A 16,546-nucleotide genomic window follows, 5' to 3' on the forward strand; every position below is an offset into this window, starting at 1 on the left:
CAATACTCACCATCATTCTTGAGGACAAAGCACTTGAGAGTTTATCTCTCTCTCTTTCTGTATTTTTCATAGCACCACCCATTTCTGGTTTTGCAAGACTCAACAGAAATTATCTGCAGAGGGAACATCCTCACAAACAAGACAACCCATATTAGTATTCATTTTGAGAATCTTTCGGTTTTATTATTAAGTAGTAATAGTTTAGGCTTCCTCAACAAGCTGCTTGGCACACACAACAGGACTCACAATATCAGATAAAGACTGCATTATAATCAGACAAGACAATAACTTGATATTTCCTGTAATTATTTGACAACAATTTGTAGTGATCATATCAACACACACCACAGCACCATTATGCTTCATTTTATTGAGTTGGCTGACCAGTCTCTAAACACACATGGGTGGAAAGGAAGTCAGCTTTGGGAGGGTGTTAGTCAAAGCCTCTGAACCTCTCAGCCTCAGGGTCCACTTGTGACCTACATGCAAAATCTGTAGAATGTAGATCATCAAAATAGTATGGGACCTTTAAAATAGGTTTACTAGTGGGTCCATCTGCAGATAGAATGAGTGTAGTGTGTTGATAAGCAGATTTTTTTCATACTGTAAACCCCCCACATTTCTACGACTGAGCATCACAACACATAACATGCTAAATGTTTAGAAACTAACAAGACTGGATGGGTGTTAAAATAAGACATTCTCAATGATCTACTATCTTTGGGCTCATTTTCAAGCTGTCATTCCTGACTTCAGACCGTCTATCACACAGGAGTGTTTGGAGTGAGTATTGCGCTGGAGAGGAGTGTGTCGATGTCCTGGATGGCTTTGGAGGTTCTCTGGAGCGCCTCGGCGATGCTGCTCCGACTAACTGGATCACAGTGGGAGGAGACCTGGTCTTTACAACCATAGGCTAACCCTGGGGAGTCCCTCTGCTTACTGAGCAGATTACTGTTCTCTAGCATAACTGGACACAGCAGGTTAAAGAACATGAATTGATTATTTACTGTATAGCTAATCAATTTAATCTATTTTGTTATAACCACCTAGCTGGCAAAACAACAATGTACAGTAGCTACATTAGCATTGTTGAAAAAAATAAACATTCATGTAGCAAGGCTTGTGATCCAGCAGGCTCCAGAACAGAGTCTTTCACACAACTGTCACTGATGAACAATCCCGCAGCCCACCCAACATGAAGTACACTATGTACAGTATCTATGTATTTTTCTACAACAGCATGTTAGGATACTGGATTCTGATTGGCTAGCAACAATAACGGTAAATATCTCAACAACCCACTGTTCAGACCGCATTTCCAGTAAATAATTAATAATTAATTATAATAATTTAATAATTTAATAATAATTTTGCCATTTAGCAGACGCTTTTATCCAAAGCGACTTACAATTACGAATTACAGGGACATTCCCCCTGGAGTAACTGAGGGCTAAGTGCCTTACCCAAGGGCACACTAGTAGTGGTGTGGCTTCAGGCGGGATTTGAACTCACAACCTTCCGATCACAAGTCCAACTCACTATCCACTGGACCACCACTACCCCTGTATCAATGCGCCTCCCAATCAATCTGATTAAGAACACCTGTGCTGACCTACAATGCAATGGTTGGTGGTCTTGTTTATGGGACTATATTCTGTGGCGGAAGGATACATGTATTCTGAAACGATTAATGATTGTAAATACTTAAGCAATATCACACGAGAGGGAGTGTGTTATACTGAATATCAGCACGGCTGTGATTCGGTCGTAGGTACGAGGCCGTGCTGATATTCATTATAACAGCACGACCTCGAGTGTGATATTGCTTTTATACAAAAGTTCTACAGCGCGATTTATTAGTTAACAGTAATAAGCGACAACAGATTATGATTTGTTTGTTTATTTAATCATAAAAATAAAGAAAAAATAGTTCCGCAACTGAACTTGAAATGGACTGTTGCCTAGTAACCTGAACACAAAGACATGTACCGGTAGTCTAATTAACGGTCATTTAGTAGAACATTTGTGCGGCGGAGTGATACATATAGTTAAAAGTCCTAGTGCTGTTATACTGTATATCAGCACTCATGGAATGCCTCTTGTCCAATCAAATTACTTGGTCGGAACTAACTGTTGTATAAATGAATTTAATGTTAAAACTGTGTATTTATTTTTTATATTATGTGGTGGCTGTTGTAGAAAAGCAATTTACCATTCGAAGGCGAGGGTTGTGAACTCATTTACCACTGTACAGGGTTTTCCGTGTACCAGTGGTAAATGAGTCCACAACCCCCTTCCTCTCATGGTAAATTGCTTCCATTTACTACTACTAAGTACTTCATGTTTTGCACTATATCACTATTTGCACTTCTGGTTAGATGCTAAACTGCATTTCGTTGTCTGGTACTTTGGTACTCGGCATTGACAATACAGTTTAATCTAATCTAATCATTATGAAGGATACAGTTGAAGCGTCTTATCTTCTCCAGCTCTGCAGCAACACTCGGCAGCAAGCTAGGCCTGAGACAGGAAACACAAAGTGAAAATAACAGGACAAAACGTATCTACAGTAACCAATCCCATTCTTTAAATCAAAAGTGGACACCAAAGAACACATACATCTTACCTGTTTTGTACCATGTGATCAGACTCATAATTGTGTACTTCCTCTTCATATAACCTTGGTTCAGAGGAATTGGTCTCCTACACACAAAGAAATATTCATACCATATGAATATATGAACATCTAACTATATGTACTGTCAAATGACAGAATAATCATGCTGCCTGACCTTTTCCAAGCAGCTAGGTGTAGCAGAAAGCTTCAATGAGTGTCTGGCTTGGTTGTAGCAGTGAAGAATCCTGTAAAAACAACCAATGTGTAAATGTTTATATTTTCAGAGGATTGAGTAAGTGTCTACTCCATTTCAATTCAATAAACATAGGACTAGGAGCAGATCTCCAAATAGGGCTCTGTCTTCACTGAGCAGTGCCGAAGCAAGAGAGGAGAGCACTTTTATTGAACTACTGAGTACCATGAAGGTACCGTGGTGTTTTACCTGCTGGCACGAGTTACAATGGAGTACACAGAGAAGACCTGGCCAGGCTTGTCAGGAGGAAGGCTGCTCAGGTGGTATGTTACCTCAGTCACCTGGAACACATGAGGGATGCATTCTCTTCCTTCATTAGTGCCAGGATATAAGCCCCATATGACGACATCACACTCACACACACACACACACACACACACACACACACACACGCACACACACACACACACACACACACGCACACACACACACACACACACACACACACACACACACACGCACACGCACACGCACACGCACAGGCACAGGCACAGGCACAGGCACAGGCACCCCCCCACACATACACACAGCTTACCTCCCCAGACCCAGGCCTCGCTCTTTTGTGGGTGAAGTAGCTGGCCAGTATTCCATTAGACCTGATGACTGAACCATCGCCTGGGGAAACCTCTATCACTGGGATTGCCCCATCCACTATCCTGAATGGGAGAGATAATAATGGACACAGCAAATAGAGTGATTTAAAATGATGGAGGATGTCCATCAGTATTTACATGTTATCCATGTGCTTTTGAGTGAATACTACAGTATACTCGTACTGAAGTTGACTACCTGTAGACTACCCCTTGACACCACAGCACTCTGACCAGCTCTGTAGGAAGGTCTTGTTCTGGGTCCTGTTCACCTTGGTCAAGACAGTCCCTTAATTTCCACCTAATAAGAGTGGAAGAGAACATCATTATCATGCAAATCATAGACCCACTGTCTATGTTCAGATAATCACACAGCATGCATCAGGTTTTTTTGCAAATAAGATGTACAACCCTGCCCATGCACCAAGGCTGACTGTGTTATAATGTATTATGTATTTCTATTGACATATACTTTAGATAATCAATCAGTCAATCAACCTGTGCTGATGTGGTGAGGGGCATCTAATAGGCAGGGATTCAGGTAGACGGAACCGCCTCTCTCCTCTTGTTGTATTTGGTATCATTGTTGTTCTCCCCCTCTGATCTTTCCCTCCCTCTGTCTCTCCAGCTCCATCCACCGTGGTCTCTCTTGAGGGCTGGGAATTATGAGTCCTCCAGTGGTGGAGGGCCAGAGAGAGAGGGTACCGCCACACTAACTGCACACAGGAGCAAGAGTGGTGCTGGACCACTCTGGTGGTCAGGTACAGCTCTCCTGGCTTAAGATATAGAAAATAATAGAATAGAATAGAAACGATAGGTTAGTGGGCACAACAAAGAAATGTGTACCGTAATTGTCTTCACACAATGACACTAAGAGATATGACTAACATTAATACAGCGCTCTACCTTAGGCTGACCAGGTCTGGTGTAGCCATGAGGAGAACAAGACCGTGATCTTTCTGAATCATTCGCTCTGACTCCTCTGTCCTCAGCCTGTTTGGTCTCCTCAACTCTTGTCTGCAGATGATGGTTGTTTCTTCTAAAGCAGGTTTGGTTGTTTGTCTGTTGGTGTTGACGGACTGAGCTCTCCCCTGGGTCCTCTCTAGTCAGATCCTTGTGGTGTGGGTTCTGACTGAGACTGCACGTGAACTCCACCGAGAACTCCTCTCCAGAGGGAGACAGCAGCAGGCTGGCCCTCCCCTCCACTGAGCTGACAACGGTCTCCCCGTCTGGTCCTACCTGTACCTGACAAGAGTGAGATGCAGGCCACTCCACCTCTGAGTCCATGCTGAATAACTTCTGCAAGACAAGGGAAATTCAATAGGATATTGTAAGTCTCTGTAAATAGTAATACTACAGATCCACTGTTGGGTGTCAATTGCCAACATTGAAAGTACTGTGAAAAGTGGAGGAGTAATGTGAGGGTGATTTGATTTACTGGAACACTTTGTTTTCATTCATTTATTATTATTAGAAAATCTGAATCAGACTTATTTTTATTACCAAATATATTCACACATACAGGAGATTGACACTTTTTTCATCCATTTATTATGATTTGCAAAGGCCCAATTAGGGCTGGGTTCAAAAAATCGATTTCCCGATTCTGAATCGATCTTCATTAAAATGAGCGATTATCGATTCATAAATCCCGAGATCGATTTTTTTTTTTTTTTTTTTGCTTGCAGCTTCAACCCGCAACGAGATCTCGTGGCCAGATCTCGCGCTACAAGAATGTATCATATCTCACGCAACGTGAGGTCTCAACACTAAAATCTAAAAACATGGCGATGGCAGGGACACTCAAGTCACCACCAGGCTTAAAGTCAGATGTCTGGGTGCATTTTGGATTTAAAAAATGTGACGATAGAGATGAGCTGGACAAAAGCAAAGTCATATGTAAATAAAAAGTACATTCATGTAACTGCTTTGGAGTCAATTCATTGATATGTTTAACAATGCTACATGTTATAGGGTTCCTTGAACCATTTATAGCATTAGTTCAGAGAATCTCTTTCATATTCAAGCAAAAAATGTATATTGTAACTAGATCGAATCGGAATCGAATCGAATCGAATCGAATCGTGAATCGAATCGAATCGGGCTGTGAATCGAGCTGTGAATCGGAATCGAATCGTTTTGGGAAATCAGTGGCGATACCCAGCCCTACGCCCAATACCTTTCTGCAGTCAGCACGGATGAGTTCCTCTGGCAGGTATGGTCGTATGGCATACTTGTTCCTAAACTCCAACGCACCCATCATCATTTCCTACAAGACCAGCAAAGGCATGACTGCCAAATGTTGCCTTCTGTTGTTTTCATTTCATTCAAGGACAACGTGAGGTTCTTTCCTCCCTTAAGATAATCATTGGAGGCCACACCAGTCATGTAATGCATGAATCAGGTCAGTACTAGTGAATATTATAATAGTCAGTGGACACGTTTGTCAATTCTTACCTTGTAGTCACTGATAGCGAACCTCGTTCTCTGTCGAACCTTTTCTGTAGACTGGAGTAGGTGCGCAGAAGGAGCTGGGGCTTTCTCTAATACGAACTCAGAACCACAAGGTGACAGGTGGACTCGTGAATCATCTCCGTAACGTACATCCACCGATTCATTCTCATACATGACCATCAAACTGATACTCAAGATGTTGGTGGCCATCACTCCAGAGTTCGGACACTATTCGAGGCTCGCTATCGTCGTTAGCTAACTTAACCTGTTGTTTACGGATTGCATCTGACAGCAATATAAAATGGTACTTCACACCGTTTACCTACTTCATCAGCTTTTTCCTAGATGAAAATGCTGTTTCGGTCGTCAACAATAAACTTCCCGCAACAGGAAAGTCGTTCTCCCATTGGTTGAGAATCTTCTTCTACGCACTACGGAGCATTTCACTGTCAAAGCCAAAGTACCCAGTAAGCGCCACCTATCGAACCTACCGAACACTTCATTGGACACCTTCTCATTCATTCAGGTGGTGACAGGTGTAATGGTGTGGGGAATGTTTTCTTCTGGTTTCTCTTCTGGTTTCATAATCTGCACATTTTTTGTGGCCTTTATTGTGACCATCTTAAGGCACACAGTGCAATAATCATGCTGTCTAATCAGCATCTTGATATGCCACACCTGTCAGGTGGATGGATTATATAGATCAGTGGTTCTCAACCTTTTTTGGGCCAGGCCCCCCCTGTCCATTATCCAGGCCTCTTACCGCCCCCCCCATCAAAAAAAGTAGGCTTATTTTCTTCCCTAAATATTAATGTTGACTAATATTCTGTGTTATATAATTTAAAAAGCATGTCACTGAATGCCAAATAATAGATTGGATTTAACTGGGCAGTTGGAATATCATTAGTTTACCAGAGAGCAGAAAAGCCATGTGAATGTGAATAAAAATGCTGTTTCTGAGTGTTAAACAAACTCAGACAACATCAGAGAATACAAACAGACTGCTACGGAACAGCAGCAATTTCACACATGTCCGATGCAGAACAAACAGTAGGCTGCAGAACTGTACATTACAACTAACATTGTTAGTTTTTTTTAAGTGTGCTGCTGTTGCAGCTCTCCAAATTGCTGTTTTATGATGCTAATATTTATTCATTTTTTATTGGACTTTGGGGGGGTCACAATATGGCGTATGGCGGCAAACGCTAGGGGGCTATTATTTTAATAAACTGACCACTTCGAATTTCTCATATCAAAACATAACAAAGTTCCAAAGTTCAGAGCTCTGCGCTCTGGGAGCGCTCAGAGATGGGCGCTCTGACTGAAAACACGGTTTTGTCCGAGCGAACTGACCGTTCGTGCATTTACGAACGTACCCGTAATAACACTGATGACAGCTGATCAATACAAAAGACGCTGCAGCTGATGCGTTCGTTTCCAGGACATCACAAGAGGAGCAACATATCACAAAAAAGCGATCGTATATTTTAGTTTGCAAACACATCGCAATGCTAACCTCAGAATGGCACTAGGGATAACATCCACAACAACACTTAACAGTAATACATTTATGTAATATACTGTGATGAACCTGCGAGGGGAGGGGACATTCGTAGCTGATTTCTCTAGGTTCGATTATTGGTAAGCGACAGAGAACTTTCAGGACTGGTTTATTACGATCGCTTTTTTGAGATAGGTTGTTCCTGCTGTGATGTTCTGGTATGGTGGTATGGTATTACCACTCATTTTAACTAAATTAAATAAGCTGTATTGAAAGGAAGCGAAGGAAGCGAACGCAACAATTACAATGAGCCCACAAACTGAAACATGTCACTCAAGCATAGCCTACAAGGAAAACACTCATAGAAGTTGGGGGCATTGGTCAACATGATGTTAGAGATGGGATGAACCGGGGTTCTTTCTATCGTAGCATAGAATTGCAATTTCTGCACTGTACATGAACTGTCAAGATTCTTCTACAATGCAGCTTACCCAGACACATTGGAAACTATCAAAAGCTCTGCCTTTGCTAGCTGAGTTTTTAGCTTCTCCATCTTCTTGATGACACTTACTTTTATTTTTTGGGGCGCTGCGCTACGTGTGTCTGCGTCACAGAGCCCAGCCAAGTTCAGAGCGCTCAGAGATGGGTGCTCTGACTGAAAACACGGTTTGTCCGAGCGAACTGACCGTTCGTGCATTTACGAATGTGCCCGTAATAACACAGCTGTTTTTCATGAGAAAAATACTTTATGCGTGAACGCCCCCCAAGAACACCTCAACACCCCCCTTTAAAAAATATTTGTTCCAGCGCCCCCCGATGTTGTCTGAACGCCCCCGTTGAGAAACGATGATATAGATAAAGGAGAAGTGCTAACTAACACAGATTTAAACAAATTTGTGAACTAATTTTGAGAGAAATAGGCCTTTTGTGTACATAGAAAAAGTCTTAGATCTTTGATTTCAACTCAAAAGAGACGTTCATATTTTTTCAAATACAATAAAATATACAAATCCACAGCACACAGCGTCTCCCCACAGCTTAATGATGAAGAGTGAGGGAAATAAGTGTTTCTGAAACAATCAAAAGAAGCAAAAATCGAACTCCCCAACCCAAAAAAGCCAAACAGCCTGAACAACAGAATTAGAATAAGTAGATCCAGTAGATTGTCCCCCATCTTCCATCCAATGAAAGTCCCAGCCATAAAAAAACTGTAACCCACAAGGTGCAAAATATGCACCGTCGTTTTGCTAAAAAGGATAAATAAAAGTATGAATCGCTAGTTTTCTTAGATTTTTCCCAGTCGCAAACATTCCAGCAAGTCGAACACGAAAGATATGTGCCTATTCAGTCTCTCACAGCTTTCCCAGTCGCCTCAGTGTCGTTTTTTTCTCTCTGATTCTAGGCAGAACGTCTCATAAGCTTCCTCAATTTCAGGGTCCATCTCATCCTCATCGTCGTCAAATCTGTGAAAACACAACAAGTAATTTACATAATGGAATAAAAACTGTAAAACAAAGTGTTTTTATCAAGGTCACTCTGGCAACAAGGTACCCTTTACAATGAGTTTATAAATGGTTATGTTACATGTAGTTCATGTTAATCATCATTAGTTAATCATCATTGTTTGGTGCTTTATTAAAATGCTTTTATGCATATGAAAAAAAGTGTCCACACACACGCACGCACGCACGCACGCACGCACCCACACCCACACAGTTTTGAGTGAGTGAGGGTAGGTGTGAGCCAGCTAAGCCCCTTCTCTCGCCCATCTGCTGACTAATCTGAATCAGAGGCTCAGGCTTCCCCTGTTGCATTGTGGGCCAGACAATCACATCCACCCAACCCAGGGGGCCCACAGGTCATCCCCTCACACAGGCATAAGGGTATGCGACCTGGGTGACCTTGCTATTTGGGCTGTGTCCAACACTCATACCCAACTTAAATGCAGCACATTTACTGTATACTAACAATGCAACAAACTACCTCATACAGTTTAGTAAAAATGTATGCAGCTCTCTAAAGGAATATTCTGGAAATACCACCAAAAAGCTTACTCACTGGAAACTGTTCAATGACAATGACGTATAACCATAAACCATAGGGATGCACTGATACCACTTTCTTTCCGGGCCGAGTATAAGTGCTAACCGTACTTGCCGATACCGATACCATTACAGTTCTAACAATGACTTTGAAAACATATATTATATTAACATATACAGTATATCTCAAAAGTGAGTACACCCTTTAGATTTTTGCAAATATTCTGTCATATCCTTTCAGGGGATAACACTATCTTAATGAAACTTTGATATAACTTAAAGTAGTCAGTGTGCTGCTTGAATAACAGTATAGATTTATTGTCCAATGTCCATTGAAAATTACTCAGTACACAGCTGTTAATGTCTAAACAGCTGGCAACAAAAGTGAGTACACCCCATAGTGAACATGTCTAAATTGTGCCCAAAGTGTCAATATTTTGTGTGACCACCATTGTTATCTAGCACTGCTTTAACCCTCCTGGGCATGGAATTCACCAGAGCTGTACAGGTTGCTTCTGGAATCTTCTTCCACTCCTCCATGACGACATCACGGAGCCCACGGATGTTGGACACCTTGCACTCCTCCACCTTCCTCTTGAGGATGCCCCACATGTGCTCAATTGGGTTTAGGTCTGGAGACATACTTGGCCAGTCCATCACCTTAACCTTCTTCAGCAAGGCCGTTGTCATCTTGGAGGTGTGTTTAGGGTCATTATCATGTTGGAAAACTGCCCTACGGCCCAGTTTCCGAAGAGAGGGGATCATGCTCTGCTGCAGGATGTCACAGTATATATTGGAATTCATGTGTCCCTCAATGAAATGCAGCTCCCCAGAGTGCCGGCAGCACTCATGCAGCCCCAGACCATGATGCTGCCACCACCATGCTTGACTGTAAGCAAAACACATTTGTCTTGGTACTCCTCACCAGGGTGCCGCCACACACGCCGGACACCATCTGACCCAAATAGGTTTATTTTGGTCTCATCAGACCACAGGACATGGTTCCAGTAACTCATGTTCTTGGATTCATTGTCTTCAGCAAACTGTTTGCGGGCTTTCTTATGCATCGGTTTCAGAAGAGGCTTCTGTCTGGGGCGACGGCCATACAAACCGATTTGATGCAGTGTGCGGCGTATGGTCTGGGCACTGACAGGCTGACATCCCACTTCTGCAACCTCTGCAGCAATGCTGGAAGCACTCGCACGTCTGTTTTTGGAAACCAACCTCTGGATATGACGCTGAGCACGTGGACTCAACTTATTTGGTCGACCCTGGCGAGGCCTGTTCCGAGTGGAACCTGTCCTGGAAAACCGCTGTATGATCTTAGCCACTGTGCTGCAACTCATTTTCAGGGTGTTGGCAATCTTCTTATAGCCAAGGCCATCTTTGTGAAGCGCAATAATCCTTTTTTTCAGCCGCTCAGAGAGTTCCTTGCCATGAGGTGCCATGTTGTCCAGCATTCAGAGAGAATTGTGCCCAAAACACCAAATTGAACAGCCCTGCTTATCATTTACACCTGAATCCTTGTAACACTAACGAGTCACATGACACCAGGGCGGGAAAACAACATCATTGGGCACAATTAGGACATGTTCACTATGGGGTGTACTCACTTTTGTTGCCAGCTGTTTAGACATTAACAGCTGTGTACTGAGTAATTTTCAAAGGACAATAAATCTATACTGTTATTCAAGCAGCACACTGACTACTTTAAGTTATATAAAAGTTTCAGTAGGATAGTGTTATCCCCTGAAAGGATATAACAGAATATTTGCAAAAATCTAAAGGGTGTACTCACTTTTGAGATATACTGTAATTATAATATTTTAGCTGGTAACAGACAAGGTAGTCTGAAATTGTCAGAATGAATGTCAGTCTATTGCCTTCAAATCACTTAATAAAGTAGATGGATTATACAAAAGTTAAATAGTCAAAAGCTTTAGGTTGGTCGTAATGACAACGTTTTGTCTTTCTCACATGCTCAGCGCACACACACACATACACTTGGATTGAGTATAATCACAATGCAGCAGAGTGTTTTTTTTTCCATGTCAGTGAAGCGTCTCTCCTACTCCCCTTCGCGTGAATGTGAACTTCGTGACAATTTCTATGCTAGTAACATTGTAGCTTGCTAGTAGGAGAACGTGTTCAGAAAGTGCTTTTTTTCCCCCCATACAAAATAGTGTATATTTATTTCTGATACTGTAGAAAGATATGTGAAGTAGCCGCCATCTTGTGACATTTTTGTTTATCCCGCCCCATCGTCACTTTGATTGGTTTCTTGGTCCAAAGAACTACTATATCTTACTACGTTTGGCCAATGAGACCGAGGGGAGTAGGAAAACGGCATAACACCGTAATGTGGTATCGGTGCGGATTAGGGCTGTTACGATTATTCGACGTCATCGACGTCATCGATTACGTCAATACGTCGGTTGCCGTAAAATGCGTCGGTTAGTCGTAAAAAACAAAATTGCTGCGACCAATGCAAACACGGAGGCAGAGCCGGCGGCTAAAAGACTTCGCCCACGATCGTCCAAAGTATGGGAGTACTTTACAAAAAAAGAAACCAATGGCAATGTGGTGGTCTGTAAACTGTGCAAAAATGAATTGGCCTATCACAGCAGTACGACTGCAATGAACGAGCACCTCAAGCGAAAGCATCCTGGAGCGCTTTGTGAAGACAGCCGCAAGCTAGCACCGTAAGTCAGCGTTGTATTTCTGTTCACTTTTCCGGCCGTGTATCAGTGAAAAATGGATAGCTACTAGCTGGCTAGCTACGGTAGCCTTACTAGCCTATTGTTATTGTGGTGCTCGCACCTACTGTACGTTATCTAGCTCGTAGCTCGCATGCTACGTTAGCATCAATGTAGCTAATCATAACATAGCAGCGAGAGTAACGTTAGCTATGTAGCTGGCTAGCTACGGTAGCCTTACTAGCCTATTGTTATTGTGGTGCTCGCACCTACTGTACGTTATCTAGCTCGTAGCTCGCATGCTACGTTAGCATCAATTTAGCTAATCATAACATAGCAGCGAGAGTAAAGTTAGCTAGCCATGTAGCTACTAGCTAGCTATGTGTTGTGGTGATGGACAGACTTCTAAATGGCCATGTTGGCTAAACATAGCAGTGAGGTGGAAATTAAGGGGCCTACACATGATAAGAAATGTGTGCTTTTTTTATTTTCAGGAAGCAAAGCAGTGTGGAAAACTTTTTCCACAAAAAGAGCACAACTCCATGCACACCCCAGATGGCTGCTCAGCTTTCTAACAGCATCTTACAGATGATCGTCAAGGACATGAGACCTGTTGCTATTGTGGAGGGTCAAGGCTTTCGTGAGATGATCAACACATTTGAAGTTAACTTTTATATTTTATAATATTATATTTTATGTTGAGATTGTTATTGTTAAAGATTGTTACTGAGAGTATACGGTATTCCGGTTAGAATTTCACTTTTTTACAGAATTTACTGCATTCCTTGCACTTTTCCTTTTACTTGAAGTTAACTTTTATATTTTATAATATTATATTTTATGTTGGACTGTAAGAAAGAGAGGATCTTTTTTGTTGTGTGGAATATTGCCCTGCAGTGCAAGAATAATTGAATAAAATACTGAAATGTTGATAAGAGAAGTTTTTGACATTTATTTGGGGAAAATTAAGTGATACATTAATCGAACAGCAAAAAAATAATCGTTAGACTAATCGTTAAATTAGTCGTTAGACTAACCGACTAATCGACAAAATAATCGTTAGATTAATCGTTAGAAAAATAGTCGTTTGGGACAGCCCTAGTGCGGATGTATTGGGGTAGTTTTACGAGTATGAGTACATGAGCTTGGTATCGGGTACGAGTACTGGTATCGGTATCCGTGCATCCCTAATAAACCATGTATACTTACGATTCATTTCCGTTTTCTTCATAAAGCTCTGGGAAAAAGTCTTCTCGGTCCAGAATCTCCTGGTATTTTTCTGAATATTCTGTAAAAAACAAACCAAAAAAAACAGGCAGTTAAATGGTGAGTTACTATCAATGTTTTCACCTTGATCAGTAGTATATATCAAAACACACTCACCTGGGTCTGCGGCTGTGAAGGGAGTGCCGTCTGCTGTGTAGAATGTGGGCTCATTCTGAGAGGAAAAAACAACAATGACCACCAAGAACAGTGACCACCAGGAATAAGTAATTCTGAATCAAACTCACCATGAAGTAGTTTGGGTCGTTGTCTGGTGTGGCGTCGCTGGCTGCAGCAGCTGCATGGACTCTTCCCCAGTTACTGGACCTCAGCTCCACCAACCGCAACAACATCTGTTTCACGTCCCTGAGGAACACAAACACGCACACACACATTCACTCACGTCATATGATGTCCTCATTTATTAAGTCATTCATCTAAGAAGCTCTTCTTATTGCCTATGAAAGAAGCATTCAATTTACTGAAATAAACAGTTTAAAATAGACTGATGTAATTTAAACAGAGGGAGGAGTGTTTCTTATAAACTCAAAACAGCCACTCTCTTGCCATGGCACGCACCCACGCACGCACGCACGCACGCACCTGCTGCAAGTGGCATCCAGTACAACGTTCTCAATCCTCTGGACCAGCTGGTCCATGTCTGGTTTCCCGCTCTTACTCCATGAGTCCTCCAGAACCGAGCCTGTCAACTACAGAAACATACAAGCATCACAAATACTAACATTAATAACCTATAAGACGATATGCCTTGAATTATTAACACTGACATGTATACTCCAGTACACTGATTTGTTTTTGACTGATGTGTTAATGATATCCTATCTGAACTTGTGTTCTAAGGGTAGTTAGGGTAGGTTCTCTAACCTTGAGCAGCTTGACAGCACAGATGAGGTTTCCGTCTACTGGATTTGAGAACAGAGCATTCATCAGGTCCCTTAAGGCACCGAGCAGGATCTCAGCTCGTGATGGTGGACCTTTCGCACTCTTCACCTGAACAAGTACACCACATATGTATCAGTTACACTGAACCCCCCCCCCCCCCCCCCCTAAAATGTGAGTGATAGGGGCTAGGGGTAAAAATGGAACAGGACCACAGAAATGTATCGTTACCAACCTCCAGGTTGAGGTAGAGCTCTCCAAGAAAGAGCACATAGGAGTGGAATTTCTTCTGAGTCTCCACATCCCCTCTCACTGCTACGTCCCTCTGCTCATACTCTGTCCGACACCTGAAGAACAGAGACAGGCAGACAGAGTAAAAGAGAGAACAGAGAGAGAAAGGGGAAGGTCATGGTAGAGAAAGCGATATGGCAAACAGGAACAGGAACTCGATATCAAACATCAGAAACACCATCAGCCTGCCCCGGCGTGGCTTAGTGGTAGCTCATCTGACAATAAACACAGACTTCCATCAGCAAGATGAAGCTCCTGCAGTCTAGAACAAGCATTTCTCTTCGTTACCCATCTGTAACAAATGTAAACAACCAGGTATGCTCTTAACACACTTGATGTAGTTAATGACATTTACATGATATCATATACTAAGCTCACCTTTTGAGGAGCAACTGACGGAAGTTCCCGCTTGCAGGGCTGATTGCAAGGTTATGAGACAGATAGTTACAGAGCCTTGCTCCCGTGTAAGCAACATTTGGGATAACAGTAGACTGCAAAAACAGAAACAACACATAGCAGATTAGATGAGTAACCATGTGTACGCCTGGTGAGGACATTTATAGTCAATTGTAAAGAGTACCATTCAATTTTAAAGCCCTCAGGAATTAACAAAATGTGTGTGTGTGTGTGTGTGTGTGTGTGTGTATATACCTGCGTGTAGATCAGTTCCACCAACTCCTGAAGCGTCTCTTCGGTAGTGACATAGGAATTAAGCATGTTAGCTATGTGGTCAATGTCTGTCTCAAATGACCCCGGCGACGAGTTTAGGTGACTGAGAAACTCCTTAACCAACTCATCCAATGACGTCTCAGGGTAATAGCCATCACTGCTTTCATCCAAAACAGATTCCTTTAAATAAAAAATTAAAATGTTGAGCAGAAAATTGGATAACAGACAAATGTTCAGAAACTAGGTATATTATTAACACGTAACTGACTGACATTCCTCACTGTTATAACAAACACCGTTATGAGCCAACTCTCTGTTTGTTGCCCCTTGGATCTCTTGTACTGTACCTCATATTGGGCATAGCTGCTAGTTGGGTAGAACTCAGGTGCGTTGGCTGACAGTGTAGAGGTCTTGACCAGGGAGTCCAGGCTAGGCCCTCTGGACGCAGGAGTACTGTAATTGTATGTGGTGTGGTGGGGTTGGTTTGATCTTCTCTCTGAGGTGAAAAAAAAAGTAGAAAAGAAAGTACTGGAAGCAGGAAGGTAGCCAAGACACTGTCAACGAGTCCTTAATAAGTGGATTCAAAATAATTATTATAATTTGATAGCTATATTTATCACTAGTTTATGGTCGACCTGAGGCAGCTAACTTACATTGCCTGTGCATGTAATGTGATGGTCTATTAATCTATATGCCTTGCTACAAATACAATGCCGTAAGTCACATAATTCAAAGGTTTTAAAAGAGGCCATATTCTGAGGAGAAACACATATTGGATCCTTCATAATACCAACAAGCTGATGTTGACGACAGTAGAATTGGATAGAGGTAAACTCTGTCTGAGGTCAAACTCTGTCTGAGGTAAACTATGTCTGAGGTAAACTATGTCTGAGGTAAACTCTGTCTGAGGTAAACTCTGTCTGAGGTAAACTATGTCTGAGGTAAAACTCTGTCTGAAGCAGCTAGCAAGTCAACTAACCGAACTGTGTTGGCGCGCGGCTCGTTTGTGTACGACATCTAGCTAGCTTCTAGCCAAGCAGCGTTCTAGTGTTTGGCAGTTTGGCAGAGAGCACAGCAAATGTCACCGTATAAGGTGAAAGCCTGTTGGCTATCAGTCAAGATTGAAATAAACCAAAGGGGGGGGGGAGGGGTAGCTAGCTGAAGCCTGTTAGCTCACTTGCAGGCATGTATTATTTGGTTGAACCTGAAAAGTACCTGCACCAATAGGCTCGCTAACAACCGTGTTGTTCTCAGCCAGAGGTAGCGACGT

The 16,546-nt window shown here is 42.3% G+C and overlaps 2 protein-coding genes across 2 annotated transcripts in view; both read right to left on the minus strand.

Moving 5' to 3' along the window:
• Positions 1-764: 764 nt before the first annotated feature.
• Positions 765-6,124, minus strand: cUnh5orf34 (chromosome Un C5orf34 homolog; the record flags this gene model as incomplete). The annotated part of the gene is made up of 11 exons (XM_080531381.1): positions 765-967; positions 2,465-2,520; positions 2,627-2,703; positions 2,793-2,862; positions 3,060-3,151; positions 3,406-3,526; positions 3,660-3,761; positions 3,959-4,236; positions 4,541-4,759; positions 5,640-5,729; positions 5,918-6,124. The coding sequence occupies 11 exons, from the start codon at positions 6,122-6,124 to the stop codon at positions 765-767; spliced, it is 1,515 nt and encodes a 504-aa protein (XP_080387507.1).
• Positions 6,125-8,373: 2,249 nt separating this feature from the next.
• paip1 (poly(A) binding protein interacting protein 1) overlaps positions 8,374-16,546 on the minus strand; it is an 8,318-nt gene continuing 145 nt past the window's right edge. Inside the window, exons 1-11 of the mRNA XM_080530815.1 lie at positions 16,492-16,546; positions 15,624-15,772; positions 15,259-15,456; positions 14,986-15,098; positions 14,552-14,663; positions 14,302-14,427; positions 14,020-14,126; positions 13,665-13,782; positions 13,537-13,591; positions 13,363-13,441; positions 8,374-8,878 (exon numbers count right to left, since the gene is read on the minus strand). The exon at positions 16,492-16,546 is cut by the window's right edge and continues 145 nt beyond it. Of these exons, the coding sequence (XP_080386941.1) occupies positions 8,788-8,878; positions 13,363-13,441; positions 13,537-13,591; positions 13,665-13,782; positions 14,020-14,126; positions 14,302-14,427; positions 14,552-14,663; positions 14,986-15,098; positions 15,259-15,456; positions 15,624-15,772; positions 16,492-16,546 (1,203 nt within the window). The 3' untranslated portion in view covers positions 8,374-8,787. The remainder of the gene's footprint in view (positions 8,879-13,362; positions 13,442-13,536; positions 13,592-13,664; positions 13,783-14,019; positions 14,127-14,301; positions 14,428-14,551; positions 14,664-14,985; positions 15,099-15,258; positions 15,457-15,623; positions 15,773-16,491) is intronic.

Source organism: Nansenia antarctica (assembly GCF_963989245.1).
Source record: "Nansenia antarctica genome assembly, chromosome: 5".
NCBI classification, from domain to species: domain Eukaryota; kingdom Metazoa; phylum Chordata; class Actinopteri; order Argentiniformes; family Microstomatidae; genus Nansenia; species Nansenia antarctica.